Source organism: Ischnura elegans, chromosome 6 (genome assembly GCF_921293095.1).
Source record: "Ischnura elegans chromosome 6, ioIscEleg1.1, whole genome shotgun sequence".
In the NCBI taxonomy this organism is placed as follows: domain Eukaryota; kingdom Metazoa; phylum Arthropoda; class Insecta; order Odonata; family Coenagrionidae; genus Ischnura; species Ischnura elegans.
Window position 1 is genome coordinate 120,295,866 of NC_060251.1, and position 19,022 is coordinate 120,314,887.

At 41.8% G+C, this 19,022-nt stretch overlaps 3 protein-coding genes across 4 annotated transcripts in view; 2 read left to right on the forward strand and 1 right to left on the reverse strand.

Moving 5' to 3' along the window:
• Positions 1-16,099, forward strand: part of LOC124161601 (farnesol dehydrogenase-like) — a 54,864-nt gene extending 38,765 nt beyond the window's left edge. For both annotated transcript variants that reach the window (XM_046537987.1, XM_046537986.1), the window contains one exon: positions 15,948-16,099. In XM_046537987.1, the coding sequence (XP_046393943.1) occupies positions 15,948-15,989 (42 nt within the window). In that variant the 3' untranslated portion in view covers positions 15,990-16,099. The remainder of the gene's footprint in view (positions 1-15,947) is intronic.
• The window catches only part of LOC124161598, a 516,681-nt gene that overhangs the window by 394,976 nt on the left and 102,683 nt on the right, over positions 1-19,022 (forward strand). The window lies entirely within an intron of this gene.
• Positions 16,371-19,022, reverse strand: part of LOC124161471 — a 4,656-nt gene continuing 2,004 nt past the window's right edge. Inside the window, exons 2-3 of the mRNA XM_046537793.1 lie at positions 17,796-18,980; positions 16,371-16,412 (exon numbers count right to left, since the gene is read on the reverse strand). Coding sequence (XP_046393749.1) covers positions 16,371-16,412; positions 17,796-18,980 — 1,227 coding nt within the window. The remainder of the gene's footprint in view (positions 16,413-17,795; positions 18,981-19,022) is intronic.

Here is a 19,022-nt window from a genome sequence, read left to right on the forward strand (position 1 = left end):
ACGTGTGATGAAAATGCCTTGTCTTATTCAGGGAATCAATTAGGGAGAAACGGAGTAGGGATAATTATGAAGAATAGGATAGCCAAGTGTGGTTTCATTTATAGATGATAGATTAATAGTGTTAAGGATTAAAATGCTACCAAAAGATTTAGTCATAGCCCAAGTATACATGCCAACATCAGCTTACAGTGGTGAATACATTAAAAGAGTATAAGAGAATATAGAGAGGGCAATTGAAGATGAGGTGAACTGCTGTAAGATAATAATGGGAGATTGGAATGCAGTAGTCGGGGAAGGTAGGGGAGGTGGAGAAATAGGGAACTTTGGATTGGGGAAAAGGAACGAAAGGGGAGAAAAATGAATAGAGTTTTGCAGGGAGAATAAGTTAGTGATAGCAAATACCTTTTCTGAAAATCATAAAAGAAGAAGACTTCTAATGATGGAAGTAAGAGTAAGATTAAAGAAATCGGGAGAAGCAAAAAGGGTTAAAAAGTGGAATATGGAAAGGGCGAAAGTAATACAGGAAACTATAGGTAGTACGTTTTCACAAGCAATAACAGAAGGAAAAGTCCAGGATGAGAACAGCGCTGTGAAATGGGAAAGAATAAAGAACGGTATGTTAAAAACGGCAATGGAAGAAGTAGGATATTATGAAGGAAGAAGACCAAAGAAACCATGGGTAAAAGAAGGAATGTTAGCTAAAATGAAAGAGAGGAGGACATGTAAGAATAAGACCGGATAGTATGCTTGTATGATATGTACAGCAAGTTAAACAATGGGCTGAAAAGGGAAACGCAGAAGGCGAAGGAGAAATGGTTATCATGCGAATGTGAAGTTTTAGAAGAATTAGAGAGAAAAGGCCATTATGATTTAATGTTTAAGAAGGTAAAGGATATTACATTGGAGGGAAAGAGAGGAAGAGCAAGAATTAGAGAGGTTGAAGATAGGGAAGGTAAAATGTAATGCGAACAAGTGGAAGTGAGAGATATATGGAAAGAATATGCAGAGGAGATGTATGCACCAGATGAAAAACCTGACGCATAGACAAAAGGCAGCAGTGAAAGTGAATGAAAACATGACTGAATGGGTGGAGCCAGGCAGTGGCGCAGTGAGGGGGGGCGGGTTTTGGGGGATAAAAACCCCCCTCCCCAGAGCTCTGAGAAATTTGTAAGTTTAATCTATTTTACTTAATTGAATTGGTATTACTTATGGAATAATGTTAGGATTAATCAAATAGCCCTCAGGAAGCCGTAAAACTCGCCATTTTGAACCATTATTCTTAAAACTTTTCTGGTGGGCCCCCGTAACTCCCGCTTAACCTGGCGGGTATGCCATACCCCTACCCCCCCTAAGTATTAGTTGCGTCTAACTTTAACCCCCCCCCCCCCCAGCCTTAATTCTTAGCTGCGCCACTGGAGCTAGGTAGAGGTGTTAGTCAAGGATGTTGTTTGTCACCAACTCTGTTCAATATGCATGTTGAAGACATGATAAGTGTGACATTGGATGAAAGAGAAGAGGGAATAAGTATTGGTGGAGTAAAAATAAGATGCATTAGATTTGCTGCTGATATGGTGGTTTTAGCCGAGGACACAGAGTCATTGCAGATATTGGTAACAGCGTTGGAGGAAGGAATGGAAACATATGGAATGAAAATAAACCTTAAGAAGACTAAAGTGATAATAGTGAGAAATGCAGATGGAATGAGGGTGGAGACAAAAGAAGGTGAAATACAGAATGTGAGAACCTACAGCTACTTGAGAACTTTGATAACTGAAGACTGGAAAAGTATAGGAGAAATAAAAGGAAGGATAGGAATGGCGACAGAAGTTTTCGATAAGAAGAAAAGAGCCTTGTGTAACAAGGCACTGGAATTAAAATTGAGGAAGAGATTGGTGAAATGCTATGTGTGGAGTGTGCTTATGTATGGGTGTGAGACTTGGACGATGGGGAAGAGAGACAGGGACAGGATTGGGGCGTTTGAGATGTGTGTTTGGAGGAAGATGGAGGGAATACGGTGGACGGATCGAGTTAGGAATGAGCGAGTATTAAATAGATTAGAAAAGAACGTTGATGGACAAAATAAATAAAAGGAAGGGTGACTGGCTGGGACATTTGATGAGAGGGAATGGAATTTGGAAAGTAGCTTTGGAGGGATCGGTGGAAGGGATCAGAAGGAGGGGAAGGAGAAGGCTGAAGTTCATTGAATACATAAAAATTGGAAGGTATGGATACTTCAAGGAGATGTCCGGAGACAGGAGGGAATGGAGACAGCATTGGCGCGGGGGACCTGCCAACGAGCAGAACACCACAAGATGATGATGCTGTCATTTACTTCCATCTTAACCCCTGCTTTAGGGTGTTGCTTATTTTTTATTTTTTCTCTGATTTTTGATTTCTACCTCTTAAAATATGCTATGAGGTGCAGAATGGATATCCCAAAAATTTCAGCTCAATTGTTTAACATTTAGAGGTCGCTCAAAGAGCATAAATGCAATAACATTAATTTTTCCCGATTTTTTGAAGTAACATCATTTTCAGGGGTAACGCATAATTTTGCAAATCTTCAGGGCCAATATTCGCTCCATTTTAACGCACCTTCAACAGTTTTCTAGGAATACAATACTTTTCCGCGAGTTACAGCCGCGCGTCAAACACCTGACGGCGAGCTGGTCGCTCGCAGGCCGCATCACGGTCAACTGATAAGTCCTGCGCCCCTCACTGCCTTACGCCCCCCTCGCGCCTTCCCTAACGGGAGTCTGTGGAAGAGCGGAGGAGTTACTTAAAAACCTATATTGTTTTACATTTTTATAAATTCATGAGACTTTCGTTGAGATGAAGCAGAATAGATGGAACCATTGAAAATGATGTTTAGAGACAACTATGTGTATGTTTTCTTACCCGAGTTTGCGTGTTTTACTCCCCCTTTAACCTCATCGCAGTCGGATTTTAAATGGCGTAGAGTGCGTAGAGTAAATTTTCGGAGTCGAGACGCTATTGATAAAAACAATGTTGTTTATCGTGCGTAAGTCTTTGGAAGTATTCCTAATCGGCATCCCAGCAGCCATGGCCGCTTGTTTCGCGAAAAAAAGCTGCCTTTGATTCGCGAAGTGCTGTAGGTTTTCTATCACCACCACTTACCCCTGAAACAGGGAGTGTGTGCAAATACGAGACTAACGATGAGGTTCGTGGTTCCATTCCGGACTGTTATGTCGAGAATTCAAACTATTCAAGAAATACTTGGAATTTATAAAATAGAGGCACTGTGCATTGAGCTGTAATGATTCAAGATTTATATTTGACAGCGACCTATGCAACAGATGAATAATGATATGGAATTGAATGAAAAATTGGATCAGTCGTTTGATATTGCCACGGTAAATACTCAGGAAGTTATTCAAAATGATGTGGATAAAGTGCTCTTGATAATAAAGAGGCGACCGGGACACCTACTTCAAAAGATCCTAAGTTAGCACTATTAGAGAGAGAGAGAGTTTTCAAAATATTTTTTCTTTCTGAAAAACTTCCTTACAATTATAAGTTTTAAGTTTCTGCTAGTACCAAAAAATTAATGACCCACATCATATAGAAATGCACATTATATGAAATGCATTGTAAACTGGCTGGTTGGGGTGGACTTGATTTACCGGGACAGCTATAACGCGCCTTTAGCTTGCCAAATAATGAGGTCCTTAATCTAGCACTTAATAGAGAGAGAGAGAGAGGAGTTAGAGAAGTCAGCGCGTCGAGTGGAGAGGAAGAGAAGATATGACGAGTATCGCAGCAAGTCTGAATTGAAGAGTACACAGAAAACGAAGTACGCCTTGTAAAAATAAATCTCTATCGATTACCTTTTCATGTAATGACATTGTTGTTAATGATACATTATTCTTTTAATAAATGACGATATTTTAATCTTAAGCAGTGAGGATGTTTCTGGAACGGATTCTGTTGATGATACACCAACGGAGTCGTCAAGTAGATGGGTAGGAAAATCCTAATTACACCCCAAATTGCACTAATCTTTGATGCCTTGGGCATTAGCGCGAGAGGAGCGGCAACGGTTCTTGTTGCTACTATGTTGTGGTGACATGGGTTACTGTGTACAAAAGGAAATATTTACTCATTCGTTGAATCAAGTAAGTAAATGCTATTTGCATATTACGCCATTAAATTGTTCTATAAATCTAATGGCCGATTGATGAAATAAAAACAACATTAAAGATTCCATAACTCACTGGAACTGCCAGTGGCCGGGCCACCGCTGAGATTGTTCACAACTGCGTTGAAGAGAGGAGATAAGTGAACATAATAAAGCATTTTCAATTGATTCGACAAGCTTAAATAGAGTTCACTAACTGCTTTCATATCTTAGGTTCTCAGTCTATCATATTATTTAGGATTCTTAACATGAAAATTTCTTTTTTTATCATTAATTAGGTTCGAAGATCAGATTTAGTTATTTTAAAGGATAAACTACAGCAAACACTCGGTATGAAAAACGCCTCCATAGTATTCGACTCCTCAGATCTTTTGCCGACTTTCGCTGGTAAAGGCGCGAGGGGCGTAGGTAAGGCAATGACGGTCGCTGACCATGAATGCGGCCTGCGAGCGGCCAGCTCGCCGTCAGGGGTGTGACGCATGGCTGTAGCTCGCGGAAAAGTATTGTATTCCTGGAAAACTGTGGAGCGGACGTTAAAATGGAGCGAATTTTGGCCATAAGTACTGCAAAATTGGGCGTTTCCCCTAAAAATGAAGTTACTTTAAAAAATCGGGAAAATTTAATGTTATTGCATTAATGCTCTTTGAGCGACCTCTAACTGTTAAACAAGTAAGCTGAAATTTTTAGGATATCCATTCTGCACCCCATAGCATATTCTAAGAGGTAGAAATAAAAAATCCGAGGAAAAATAAAAAATAAGCAACACCCTACCTTGCTTCAATATTAGGGTGCCCAAATCGCCAAAAAAATTATATCTTTCTGATGTTCTCAAGAAATATTTCAGCTCCCGTATTCCCACGATTTAACATTTCAACTGCACGAAAACACTACGAACGTTTAGTAAATACGAAAATAAATACGTTTATTTTTTAATCAATCATTTCACGTTCTAGTACCTTATACAGTAGTCACATGCCCAGCGGATAACTTTGAACGGTTATGATTGTGTTGACAAATTTATGCTCTTACTTTTGAGTAAAGAGTTCATCAGGCGGTTTTCCGTTTGAACGAGGAAGATCAAAATCAATGGGAAACTAAAACGCTGTTAGAAACAGCAGATCAGTTCATGGCAGTTCTGTTTATCTCTAAACATAGTAGAGGTAGGTTGAACTGTTCATGTTAATGCCCTCTTCGTTTTCTTCTTGCTCACTGGAAACCGAAACTTTTATTCGAACTAAAAAGAAGAAAATAAACCTTGGTCCCAGCTCCCGCGCAAGAAATTTAGAGATAAAGACTCATCATCATCACTGGTCAACAATCCTAGGATTGGTTTGACGCAGCTCTCCACTCAGTTCTCCTATCAGCTAATCTTTTCACACCAACGCATTTCTTCTCTTTCACATCCTTCTTCACTTGTTCCATATATTTTGTTCGAGGTCTTCCTTTTCCGTTCTTGCCTTCCACTTGTCCTTCGACGATTGTTTTCATCAGGCCATCATGTCTCAAGATGTGGCCTTCAAGGTTGTTCCGTCTTCTCGTTAAGGTTTTCATGAGGCTTCTCTTCTCTCCCATTCTTCTTAGGACTTCCTCGTTACTAACTCGGTCGATCCATTTGATTTTCATCATTCATCTGTAGCACCACATTTCGAAGGCCTCTATCCTTGCTTTCTCCGCTGCGGTCACTGTCCATGCCTCACTTCCGTATAGGAGCATACTCCAAATGTAGGTTCTTATAAATTGTTTCTTTACTTCTATATTTAAGTTTCCCGCTGTAAGCAGGTCTCTCTTTTGGTGGAATGCTCTCTTCGTCTGGGCTATTCTGCTGATAATTTCTTTCTTACTTCTCCCGTTACTAGTTATTTTGCTTCCCAAATAACCGAATTCATCCACCTCTATCAGTTTTTGCTTCCCTATTTTAATGTTGGTCTTGACTTCTTCTCTTCTGCTGCATACTAAGATCTTGGTTTTCTTCGTGCTTATTTTCAGTTGATATCTACCCATTACCCTACCCATATTAATCAGAATATTTTTCAAATCCCTCTCTGTTTCTGCTATAACGGCTATGTCATCGGAAAATCTTAGCATGCTAATTTTTTCTCCATGGATATTCACTCCCAATGCCTTTTCTTTGATTTCATTCATAGCTTTATCAATGTAAACGTTGAAAATTACGGGTGACAATGAACAGCCTTGTCGCACTCCTTTCCTAATTCTTGCTACTTCACAGCTGGACCCTGATTTTATCACCTACTTGGTTTTTGTATAAACTGTGTATGATTCTTCTGTCATTATAAAGAACCCCAATTTACTTTAGGACTCCAAGCATTGTGCTCCAATCCACGTTGTCAAGTGCTTTCTCTAAGTCCACAAACGCAACGAATGTTGGCTTGTTCTTTTCCATTCTCTTCTCTATGAGCAGTCTAAGGGCCATTATTGCTTCCGTTGTGCCTTTGTTTTTTCTGAATCCAAATTGGTCCTCATCCAAGTACTCTTCTGCTTTTCATTCTATTCTTCTATAGATGATCCTTGTCAGTATCTTCGACGCATGAGTAGTAAGGCTTATGGTCCTAAAGTCTTCGCAGTTCTCCGCTATTTTCTTCTTAGGAATAGGGGTTATAATGTTCCTCTCGAAGTCCTTTGGGATCTCACCTGTGGAATACATTTCACTGATGATTTTGTATAGCTGGTTCAACGTCTTCTCTCCTGAATTTTTAATTAGTTCTGCAGGAATGTCATCAATGCCAGACGCTTTATTTATCCTGAGGTCTCTTACAGCCGCATCAAATTCTGATCTTAAAATTGGGGCTCCCATATCATCCTCATCCACTTCCCTCTCGTTTTCGATAGCATTCGTTCTGAGGCTGCTTCCTTTGTACAGATCTTCCAGATATTCCTTCCATCTCTTCCCTTTTTCTTCGTTTTCAATCATTAGTTCTCCGTTTTTCTTCCCTGAGGGTATTACATCTTACGCCTTTGTCCTTAAAGTGGTTCCTCACTATCCTATAGGCGGCCTCTACTTTTCCATGTTTAAGAATGTTTTCTACGTCTTTACAAATACTTTTCATCCACGTTTCTCTAGCCTTCCGCGCTTTACGACATATTTCGTTCCTTATCCTCTTGTAACAATTCTGTCCTTTCTCTGTTTTCGCAGCCTCTTATTTTCTTCTTTCTTCAATGAGGTCTAATACTTCCTGCGTCGTCCATGGTTTTTTTTATAACGGCTCTTCTTTTACCGAGAACTTCGTCAGCTGCTGCCTGCAGACCACTTCTAATGGTTTTTCAACTCTCTTCCATTGGTTTATTGGCAGTATCCTCCCCTATTTTATTTTCTACAGCCTCTTTAAAAGCCAGTCGATGCTTAACCTCCTTCAATTTTTCAACCTGCCATATGTTTTTCACGGCTTTTTTAATTTTTTTTAAATTTTAGGTGGCATTTCATCATAACTTAGTTATGGTCACTATCGATATCTGCTTCTGGATAACTTTTGCAGTCCTTCACCTGGTTCCTGAATCTTTGTTTCACTAGAATGTAGTCGATTTGGAATCTTCTAAGGTCTCCTGGCATCTTCCACGTGTATCTTCTTCGCAGGGGGTTTTTGAATAAAGTGTTGGCAACCACTAGCCTGTGCTCAGTGCAGAATTCAAGTAGCCTTTCTCCTCTTTCATTTCGGTTACCTAACCCATATTTCCCAGTTATTATTCCGTCTTGACCTTCGCCGACTACGGCGTTCCAGTCACCTAAAATAATAAGATTTTCTTCCCCTCTTACCTGCTTGATAACTTCCGCTATATCTTGGCAGACATCTTCTACTTCTTCATAATCTGACGTAGGCATGTAAACCTGTACCACTACAGTAGCTACAGGTTTATTATCTATCTCCACCATTACTATCCTTTCATTAAACTGCGGGTAGCTTTTGACACGCATCCCGGCGCTCTTTCTAAGAATTATGCCTACTCCAGCATTACCATTTAGCGATCCTGTATGTACCATTCTGTAGCTTCCACTCCAAAAGTCTCCTTCCTGGGGTCATTTGATTTCGCTGATGCCTAATACGTCGAGGTTCATTCTTCGCATCTCCACCTTCAAGTTCTCTAGCTTACCGCAGGTACGAAGTGATCTGACGTTCGATGTTCCTATCCGTAACATTCTATCACCTTTGACCGATGTACCCTCTCGAGTAGTCCCCGCCCGGAGATCCGAATGGGGGACTAGTTTACCTCCGGAATATTTTACCCGAGAGAATTCCATCATGTCATTAAATAAATTGAGTGGAGTAGCTGCGACTCCTCGGGATGATAATGTGGTGCTTTCCCCTTGCCTTCCACATCGCAGTACTACAGCCGTTAAAGTAAATGTTACCACGCCCGTAGTGAAATGTGTGTCGCTGTACCGACCAGTATGGTCTCCACCTTCGCACATGTGAAGAATAGCTGCTGCCCTCTCCCCCGGGTGATGAGAGGCATAATTATTAGCGGCCCCTAGTCGCTAAGTTACGGTATCTTCACAGGTTTTGGTATCATTTAAATGGTCTACCTTACCCAAGGGTAGCCCAATACCCCCTCAGAACACCGCCGCTTTTTGTCCACGACTGCTTATTCGATGAGAGAACTCGCTATCTCGCAGCTAACCTCTATATGTAATGGTCGACCCACCATCCGATACCCGGTGGACGCACGCGGTGGCTTTAAGCTCAGCCGCGAGGATAATAGACTACAGGTTCAAAAACGTTGCGCATTTTTCACTGGAGTGATATGGTTTCATCATCATATACTTTTAGTTTTACTTGTAATATTACAAGAAGTATTTAAACAGAAAGAATTTTATTCAAAATGTTGATGCGCTACACACGTTTGATAATGTATACTTATGTAGTCTTTTATCTGTAAACTCTAAATGTAGGACCTTGGGCCAAAGCAGGATGGTTTATTTTCTTTTTTTAAGTTCGAATGAAATCATGAGTTTGAGAAATTAATTTCGTCATATATCGGACCCGAACCTTCCCCTTGGGCTACAACCTTGTCGCGGTGGAAAGGCTTGCGCGTTTCTATGACGTCTAGAGCTGCACTGGCGGGATTAATTCGCAATTATTCCCAGTATGGCCACCCATGCCAGATAGATCGAAGGGTAGGAGCCAGACTAAAGGTAGTCCACGCGATGGTGTCACGTGAAAAACACTGTTAGAAAGGCAGTGGGGAACCCTACCAACTATCTCTTTCCTGAAAACATGGAGTACAACCTAATGAGCCTCGGAATCTCATCGACCGGGACTCGTCCGCAAAGGGCCAGTGTCGGTCACGACAGCGAGGCAGGCAAGGTCCTCGGGGTCGTCAACATGCGAAATCCTTGCAGAGACTTATCATCGTCATCAGCAGCAGCAGCAATGAAGAGAGAAGAAGACCAAGAAGAGGAGAAGAAGAAGTCGGGGAAGAAATGTAGGGACGTGGAATGTGAGGGCTATGATGATGGCGGGGAAGTTAGAAAATATCAAAAGGGAAATGGATGAAGGGAGGATAGATATCTTAGGATTATGCGAGGTGAGGTGGAGGGATGGGGGGACCGTTGGTGTGATGGGTATAGGGTTATGTATAGTGGAGGGGAAGAAAGCCAGTGAAGGGTAGCTTTAGTATTAAACGGGAAGATGGGTAAGCGTGTGGTAGGCATAGACCAGGTAAGCGATAGGATTCTGGTGGTAGAAATTGAGGCGCGGCCCATCAACCTTGTGGTGGTCCAAGTTTACATGCCCACTAGCAATCATAAGGGGTAGAAAGTAGATAAGGTATATGAACAGCTCGACGAAATAATTAGAGACACACCGGGTAAGAAAAATCTGCTAGTGATGGGGGACTGGAACGCCTCAGTCGGGGAAGGGAGGGATTGACCCGATATAGGAGATTTTGGAGTAGGAATACGGAACGGCAGGGGAGAGAAAGCAACAGAATTTTGCAGGAAAAAAATTATTCATCACAAACACGTGGTTTAATCATCATAAAGGGCGAAGGGACACATGGAAAAGTCCATGGATATGGAGAAATATCACATAGACTACATTGTGAGACAGAGGTAGAGGTTTTGGAATACTGAAACATTCTAGCAGCTTCCCTGCTGCGGATGCGGATTCAGACCACAACCTAGATCTCATGAAATGCAACGTAAGTTTCAAAAGACTTATGAAAGTTAGGAGGGCGAGGAAATGGAATGTAGAAGCGCTGAAGGGGACTATTGGGATAGAATATCAGGAACTTGTGGATAATAGTATGGCGGAGATTGGAAGCACACAGACTGTACATGAGGGGTGGGATAATATTAAAACGGGAACAGTCAAAGCGGCGGAGAAGTGAATTGGCTACGCTGACAGCAGAAGGATAAAGAAGCCCTGGGTTACGGAGGCAATGGAAAAAGAAATGGAGGAGAGAAGGAAGTGGAAGAACGTGGACACAGAGCAGGGTAAAAGAATGTATAGACAAATTAATAATGGATTACGGCATGAAACTAAGAGAGCAAGGGAGGCTTGGTGGAAGAGACAGTGTGAGGAAATGGAAAAGTTCCAGAAGGATGGAGAAGTAGGCGTGTTGTACGTAAAATTCAAGTCGCTATCGGGTGGCAAAAGAGGGCAAGCCATGTCGAAAATTAAGGCTAAAGATGGAAGGATGCTAACTGAGCGAGAAGAGGTACAGAGTGGATGGAAGGAATAAGTGGAGGATTCTTATGACGGAAGAAACAGGCCGGAGATATTGACATCAGAGGAGGAAAGTGCAGTGGCGGAGGACGATCTTGGGCCGGGTATATTAGATTCGGAAATAGAGAGAGCACTTCGTTATACGAAGGATAGGGAAGCAGTGGGTGGGGACAATATCCCGTATGAGCTCCTAAAGAATCTAGGAAAGGATAGTAAGAAAAGGTTTTTCGATCTAGTCCACAGGATCTATGAGGAGGGATGGTAGCCGGAGGATTTCGTGAAGACAGTTTTAATTCCGCTCCGAAAAAGAAGAAAGCTGTGGAATACGGATATTATAGGACTATCAGCCTAATATCGCATGCTGCGAAAGTGGTACTGAGGATATTGAACAGACGAATGGAGGCGAGAGCAAACGAGTATTTGGGCGAAGATGAATTTGGTTTAAGAAAAGGGAAGTCAACTCGTGATGCAATAGCAATAATTAGGTCCCTCGTGGAGAGGAACCTAGAATATGACCACGACGTATATGCGTGTTTCGTGGATTTTGAAAAAGCGTTTGATAGTGTGAACTGCGTGAAGTTAATGGATATTCTCAAGAGAATGGGTGTAGATTGGAGGGATAGACGACTGATTCGTAATCTGTTTATGGCCCAGACTGCGCAAGTGAGGGTAGCGGACGGAGAATCTAGGTGGGCAATCATTAGCCGAGGTGTGAGGCAAGGCTGTCCTCTATCGCCGTTGCTTTGTTCCGTGTACGCTGAAGAGATGGTAATAGAAGCGTGTGACGAGTTGGAAGCTGGAAGGAAAGTGGGAGGAATGATGTTGAAATCGGTGAGGTTCGCGGATGATCAGGCGCTGATTTGACAGTCAGCAAGGGGACTGTAGGCTCTAGTGGATGCGTTAGACGAGCGTTGCGAGGAGCATGGGATGAGGATTAATCACAAGAAGACTAAGGTAATGCGGTTTTGTAAAGTATCGCGAGCGAGGAATGTGAGACTAGAGATAAAAGTAGGTGGGGAAAAAGTTGAACAGGTAGAGCAGTTTAACTATTTGGGCAGCACATTAGAGGAAAACGGTCATAATTACAAGGACATCAGGAAGCGAATTGCACTAGCAAAGGAGGCGTTCATGAACAGGAAGGAGCTTCTGAGAGGATCGTTATGTAAGAGTTAAAGAAAAGGTTAGTGAAGAGTTGGATTTGGAGAGTAGCTCTCTACGGTGGGGAAACGTGGAAACTGAGGAAAGAAGACGAGAGAAGATTGGAGGCATTCGAGATGTGGGTATGGAGAAGAATGGAGAAGGTGAAATAGACGGATAGGAAAAGGAGCGACGAAGTGCTGGACATGGTGGGTGAGGAGAGGCAGCTTTTAGATGAGACACGGAGGAGACAGAAGGTATGGATGGAGTTAGTGCTTAGCGGAGAGGGAATGTAGAAAATGGTGTTAGAGGGTAGAATGTTAGGGAAACTAGGGAGGGGAAGGAAAAGAGTAGGATTTTTAGATAAATTGAAAGGGATTAGGCCTTACAGTGAATTAAAGAAGGCAGTGCCTGAAGGAAAGGGTGGCTTCAAGATCACTTCTTGAACACTCCATGGAAACCTACCTTAATCGGTAGAATACTACTATAATAATAATTGGACCCGAAGACGGGAGCTGGAACGCGCCCGAAACTGACGTCCTCAAAATATGAGTCAACGCGGAATGAACCCGAAAAACAATCACCAATTAACTCACCGCGGAAGCCTCCGTAACAATTATGTTGTAATATTTTTTTCTTTTTAGATTAAATAAAAAGTTTATTTAATAGATTATTTTTTAATCTATAGTAATATTATAACAAAACTTATTATTGTTACATTTGCTCAGCGTTGAATAGCCGTAAACAGAAAACATTCTCACCTTATCCTGATCTGTACCGAAAATTGTAACTTGGTGGGTACTCGGGAAGAGGGTGAAATATTAGTTGCAAAATATTGTTCGGAAAGACAAAAAAAACTCAACAGAGTAACTATAAAAACGTGATGACATAGGAAGCTTGTCCATCATAATACAGACTGTCCCAACGGTCGTGTGTCATTTTTGACCTGTAACTTTAGTAACTTTCCATAGAGCAATGTTCATGAAAATTGGCACACTTGTGGGGAAAGGACCTAAGTTTTGTTGAGTGTAAGCAAAATTTTACAATTTTGACCTTTTGACCTCACAAATTGGGTCCAAACCAAAAATTTGAATTTGCCTTATGGGGTTTCAATGTTAAAAAAATCGAGATAGAAAAATGTCTGAATTTCATTGACCAAGATGTCAATTCTTAGGGCTTCGGACCCAAGAAACCCGAAAATAACACTTTTATTTACGAAAATTCAACCGTTGACCCAGCAAGGTCACCATCAAGGTCATAAGGGTGGCAAAAAGAATAGCATACCGACAAAGGTGTCGATCTATGGGTTTTATAGGGTGCCCAAGTCATTGGTATTGTCCAAATACCCATATTATTCACTAATTGACCTCCGAGGGTCACAATGGGGGTCAAAGGCCATAGAGTTAAACGTCGGGCCATCATGACAACCAACGTGTCAAACCATAGGTTTTGAAGGGTGCCAAAGTCGGTTAGGCAGTTCATAGATCCGTATTGTTGGTTTTTTGACCTCCGAGGGTCACAATGGGGGTCAAAGGTCATAGAGTTAAACGTCGGGCCATCATGACAGCCAAAGTGTGCAACCATGGTTTTAAAGGGTGCCCAAGTCAGTGTTGCAGTTCGTAGATACATATTGTCTATTTATTTTACCATCGAGGGTCATAATGGGTGTTAAAGGTCATAGATGTATGTTTTGAAATAATAGGAAAACTAATTTCCCCAACTAAAGGCTTTGAAGAGTTACCAAGTGAGTGGTGTAGTACACATATCCACTGCCTTTTCCGACCAGCCTCCCTTGCCCTCTTAGTTTCACGCCGTTGTTGATTATTTATTTCCCTAGACATCCTTTTTCCCGACTCTCTGTCCACATTCTTCCACTACATCTCTCTTCAAAGAAGGTCCTAAAGAGGTCTAACGCCACATAGGACTTTCTTTATAACTGCGCAGAAATCCCATTGGTTTTAAAGATTAACAAGCAAATAGCAAAACCCATTTATGCCGCTTTTCATTTAAGTATGTATTAGACCTCCATTGGTAACGCTCAAGCTAAGGGTTGCGAGTTTTTCCCATGAAAGTCCTAAAAATATGTTAAATAAGTAGTTAAGAAAAAATCGCAGTTTGACTGTTTCACAATTCCCCATGCCTGTCCCTCGTCCTGCAAACATTACTGGCTGCAAATTTATCAGGACCTCACTTCACATTCAAACTTACAAATTGGTTGGGTATTCTCTGCTTTGATGAGATTTTTGAACACCCAACAATCTCATCAAAGCAGAGACATGCAGTTGTGGCTACGTCTTGGCCTTTCCATTAAGATGCTTATGCCGCTGAGCACTATTGTCCGCGCAGCGTCTACTGGACAATTCCAGGTGTGCGATATAACAAAATTTAAATATTCTAAACTTGAAGCCCTAGAAAGTTTAATGCTGCGGCTTCGAGAAGAAGAGCATGCAAGATCAAAACCATTTCTGCAATTGGATGGTTGACTAGCACAATGAAAACTTCATGTTCACATTTCAGTTTATAATCCTATTAATTTTCTCGTTTTATGATATTTCTCTTTAACGGTTAAATATTTATCACATTGCATAATACAATCAAAATAAAAGCTGGATTTATCCAGCTTTTATGTTTTACCTTATGGTTTCGGACATAGCCACTATCTTTTTAAACGGAGTTTTGTCTTTCACTTTGAGCTGCAAATCAAAAGGATGTTTATAGAAATAAATGATCAACTGCGGCGTCAAGTTAGATGGCATAGGAAGCCTGCCGTTAAATACTGCGAGGAATTGGAAATATTTTGAAAGGAAGGGGAGGTAAGCGCATTGCATATTTTCTCTATGACCTTTAACCCCCATTATGAATTTCGGAGATCAAAAATATCTGTTATGCGGAACTATGAACTGCAAAACTGACTTGGGCACCCTTTAAAACCATGGTTGCACACTTTGGCTGTCATGATGGCCCGACGTTTAACTCTATGACCTTTGACCCCCATTGTGACCCTCGGAGGTCAAAAAACCAACAATACGGATCTATGAACTGCCTAACCGACTTTGGCACCCTTCAAAACCTATGGTTTGACACGTTGGTTGTCATGATGGCCCGACGTTTAACTCTATGGCCTTTGACCCCCATTGTGACCCTCGGAGGTCAATTAGTGAATAATATGGGTATTTGGACAATACCAATGACTTGGGCACCCTATAAAACCCATAGATCGACACCTTTGTCGGTATGCTATTCTTTTTGCCACCCTTATGACCTTGATGGTGACCTTGCTGGGTCAACGGTTGAATTTTCGTAAATAAAAGTGTTATTTTCGGGTTTCTTGGGTCCGAAGCCCTAAGAATTAACATCTTGGTCAATGAAATTCAGACATTTTTCTATCTCGATTTTTTTAACATTGAAACCCCATAAGGCAAATTCAAATATTTGGTTTGGACCCAATTTGTGAGGTCAAAAGGTCAAAATTGTAAAATTTTGCTTACACTCAACAAAACTTAGGTCCTTTCCCCACAAGTGTGCCAATTTTCATGAACATTGCTCTATGGAAAGTTACTAAAATTACAGGTCAAAAATGACACACGACCCTTGGGACAGTCTGTATAATAGATACAGGATCATAGGCGGATCTAGGGGGGGGGACACGCTTGCCCTTCCCAGACCCTTAAAAAATATGCAAGATTTTTAATACGGTCCCGTTATCACTGCTCTCGTATTGTATTACGGGGTATCCTTGTGCCCCCCCCCCCCCCAGAACAAAATATTGGATAAGACCTTGCTTGTGCCCCCCGCAGAAAGAAATCCTGGATCCACCCCTGTATATGATATTGAACTATTTTTAAGTAGACAAGAAAGATTAGAGAGATAAATTATTCATTAGAATGATTCATCACTACTTTGTCACGTTAAAGAACATAAATAAATTTTGAACAACCCACTCATGATGAACTCTTCCTCTTACCTTTCAGATAGCGGAAATCATGGTTCGACCAGTTGGGGACCATTTCTAAATCTGGATCAGTGACCAAATGCGAAGTGTTCCTATTTGATTTATTTTGAAATAATGAAATTAAGTATGCCACTTTCACATTTCTTCTTTTAATAAAATATTTGCCAAACAAATGGCATTCGTTTCGTTCTACCAGCGGCGAATTTTCCCTCAGACGTGGGATTGGCAATATTTAATGCTACTTACCCTTAGTCTATTTTTTACGGAATTAAATTAAAGTATATGTGGACTAATTTCACTTTCACTGCCATGAAAGAAAAAACGAATTAAGTGCAGAGCAGCATCTTATTATCATTTAAAAAATCATTTGCTGATTTCAACGGAAATGCTGAATAAATTGCAGAGTTTTACGCAAATTATGCTTCCTCATTTATTGCAAAGACTATTCTTGCCAACTGCTCAAGAAGGCAATCTGCCTATGATGCTAGAACAAGCAAAGTATGCGGTTAGAAATACTTAGGAAAATTCATAAACATGAAATAAGGAATACGTAAGTTATTAGGCTACACTACAAATCAACTAACCTATTTGTAAGTCCTAACGCTATCGTTAAAGTCTCTTATCTTACGCGGAATAAAACGGCAGTCTGCATCTATCTGTTCAACAGTCTATCTCTCTTATTGAATTCTGCTGGTTTTTTCGGGTATTCTTCCGCGTTTATCCATTTGTAGGACGATATTTCGCCAACGTTCCAGTTGGCTTCCTCAGGTCCACTGAAGTGTTGATGCAGAAATTTGTTCATCTTATATACACCCCGTTTGCCGCCTTTTTTCTCGAGGTGTGCCCTGATTGGTCAGGATCTTTGAAGACCCTTTTCCACGCGCTGGCGAGATTGTAGCCGTCTTCACGGTTGAAGTTCTTTGTCGTTTTGGCGATTTCAATTGCCTCCCTGATTATTCTCGGGTAGTAGCGGCCTTCTTTGTTCAGAAGAGAGGCGTTGTCAAAATCAATATTGTGTGTCGGTCCACTCCATTGGTGTTCCGCCACCGCTGACTGGGTGAAATGTCTATTTTTTACTGCCCTTCTGTGCTCTTGGACTCGGCATTTCAGTGCTCGTGATGTCTGGCCGATGTAGGACTCACCGCAGCTGCATTTAATTTGATATACTCCTCCACAGATGTCATTAGGGTGGTGGTCTTTCGTGTTGACGAGGATATTCGACATCTTGGTGACGCATTTGAATCTGGTCATGATGTTGTGTTTCTGGAGAGCTCTCGCGATCTTTTCCGTGGTACCGGCGACGTAAGGTAGGATAGCGTGTGCCCTCGCCTTTTCTGTAGTAGGGCTCTCTTCATTGGTCCTTTTTGGGGCCATCCGCGACTGCTTACGTTCCATTTTGTGGAAAATCTTCAAGATGTTTTCTCGCCGGAAGCCGTTCATCTGGAAAGTTTCCATTAAATGCCGTTTTTCTTTTTCGATGGAGGCAGCGTCTGAGATGGAGCATGCTCGGTGGAATAATGTTTTAATTACTCCGAATTTCTGTTGTGGGTGGTGATGGGAGTCTGCATGGAGATATCGGTCCGTGTGGGTATTTTTACGAAAAACGGAGTGTCCCAAAGTCCCATCTCCTTTCTTCTCGACCAGTACGTCTAGAAAAGGTAGGCGATTGTCCGTTTCCATCTCCATGGTAAATGTTATGGCAGCATTTTGTACGTTCAGGTGGTGCAAGAACTTCTGGAGTTCATCTTTTCCGTGGGGGCCATATCACAAATGTGTCATCCACATACCTCACAAAGAGTTTTGGCTTTTTGTTGAAGGACTGCAGGGCTTTCCGTTCAAAATCTTCCATGAAAAGATTGGCGATTACCGGGGGAGAGTGGGGACCCCCATTGCAGCACCATTTGTTTGCCTGTAGAATTTTCCGTTCCACGTGAAGTAGGAGTTTCTCAGGCAAAATTCCACCATCTTTGGGATGTCTTCTGGGAGGGCCGTCACTTGTGAATGTCTTGATAATCTCTACGGCTTCACCAATTGGGATGTTTGTGAAGAGAGACACTACATCGAAACTCACTAAAATATCATCCTTGCTTATTTTGGCCTTTTTTATAATCTCAATGAAGTGAGCGGAGTTCTTTACATGCGTAGACGTCTGACCGGAGAACGGTACGAGTTGCTGGGCCAAGTATTTTGCAAGTTTATGAGAGGGAGAGTCTATTGCACTCACTATTGGTCGTAGAGGGACACCTTGCTTATGGATCTTGGGTAGACCATATAATCTAGGTGGTTTGGGCGCCGACTCGATGATCCACTTTCTTTCTTCTGGAGGGATCGAAGACTGGTTGATGATGTGTTTGATTCCTTTTTGAGTCCTGGAGGTGGGATCCAGTTTTTCTTCGGAGTAAGTATCATCGTTCAGGAGACCGTTGATTTTACTAATGTAGTCTTCTTTATTCATCACTACAGTTGCGTTCCCTTTATCCGCCGGTGTGATAATAATGTCGTCGTTCGTCCGAAGTTCTCTCAAGGCTTTTTTCTCCTCTCGGTTGACGTTGTTTACAGGGGTTTTGGAATTGAGCAGTATACGGCTCACTTCACCTCGAAGTTCATCAGCCTCTTCCTTAGGTAGCTTCCGTACGGCGTATTCCACTTCTGTCACTAGTTCTTCCTTGGGTAAGCGGGCAGGAGCAACGGCGAAGTTAAGTCCCTTGGAAAGGACGCTGATAGCTGCGTCACTTAGATGAATATCAGTCAGGTTCACTACTGAACGGTCCTTTTTAGGGCCATGGGTTTCTAGCTCCGGGTGTTGACGGCTGTGAAGATGTTCAAACTTTTTTACCTGCTTCTCTTTTGTTGAGATGAAGGTTATGGAGGCAGAATTCCACGTAATTCTGTCTAATGTTTCCCAATCCGTGTTGTTCAAGGATGCACTAAGAGCTAAGTGCAAATCATACAGCTCCTCCGTGCATTTTTGGATAGCCCATCTCGTGTGCTGCACCCTTTCCCTTAGCAGGGCTGTGCTGGCTCTCCGGAGAATCCTTTGAGCTTTCTTCGACTGAATGTGGTGTTTGACCTCGACAAAGGCAGGGGTTGTTTT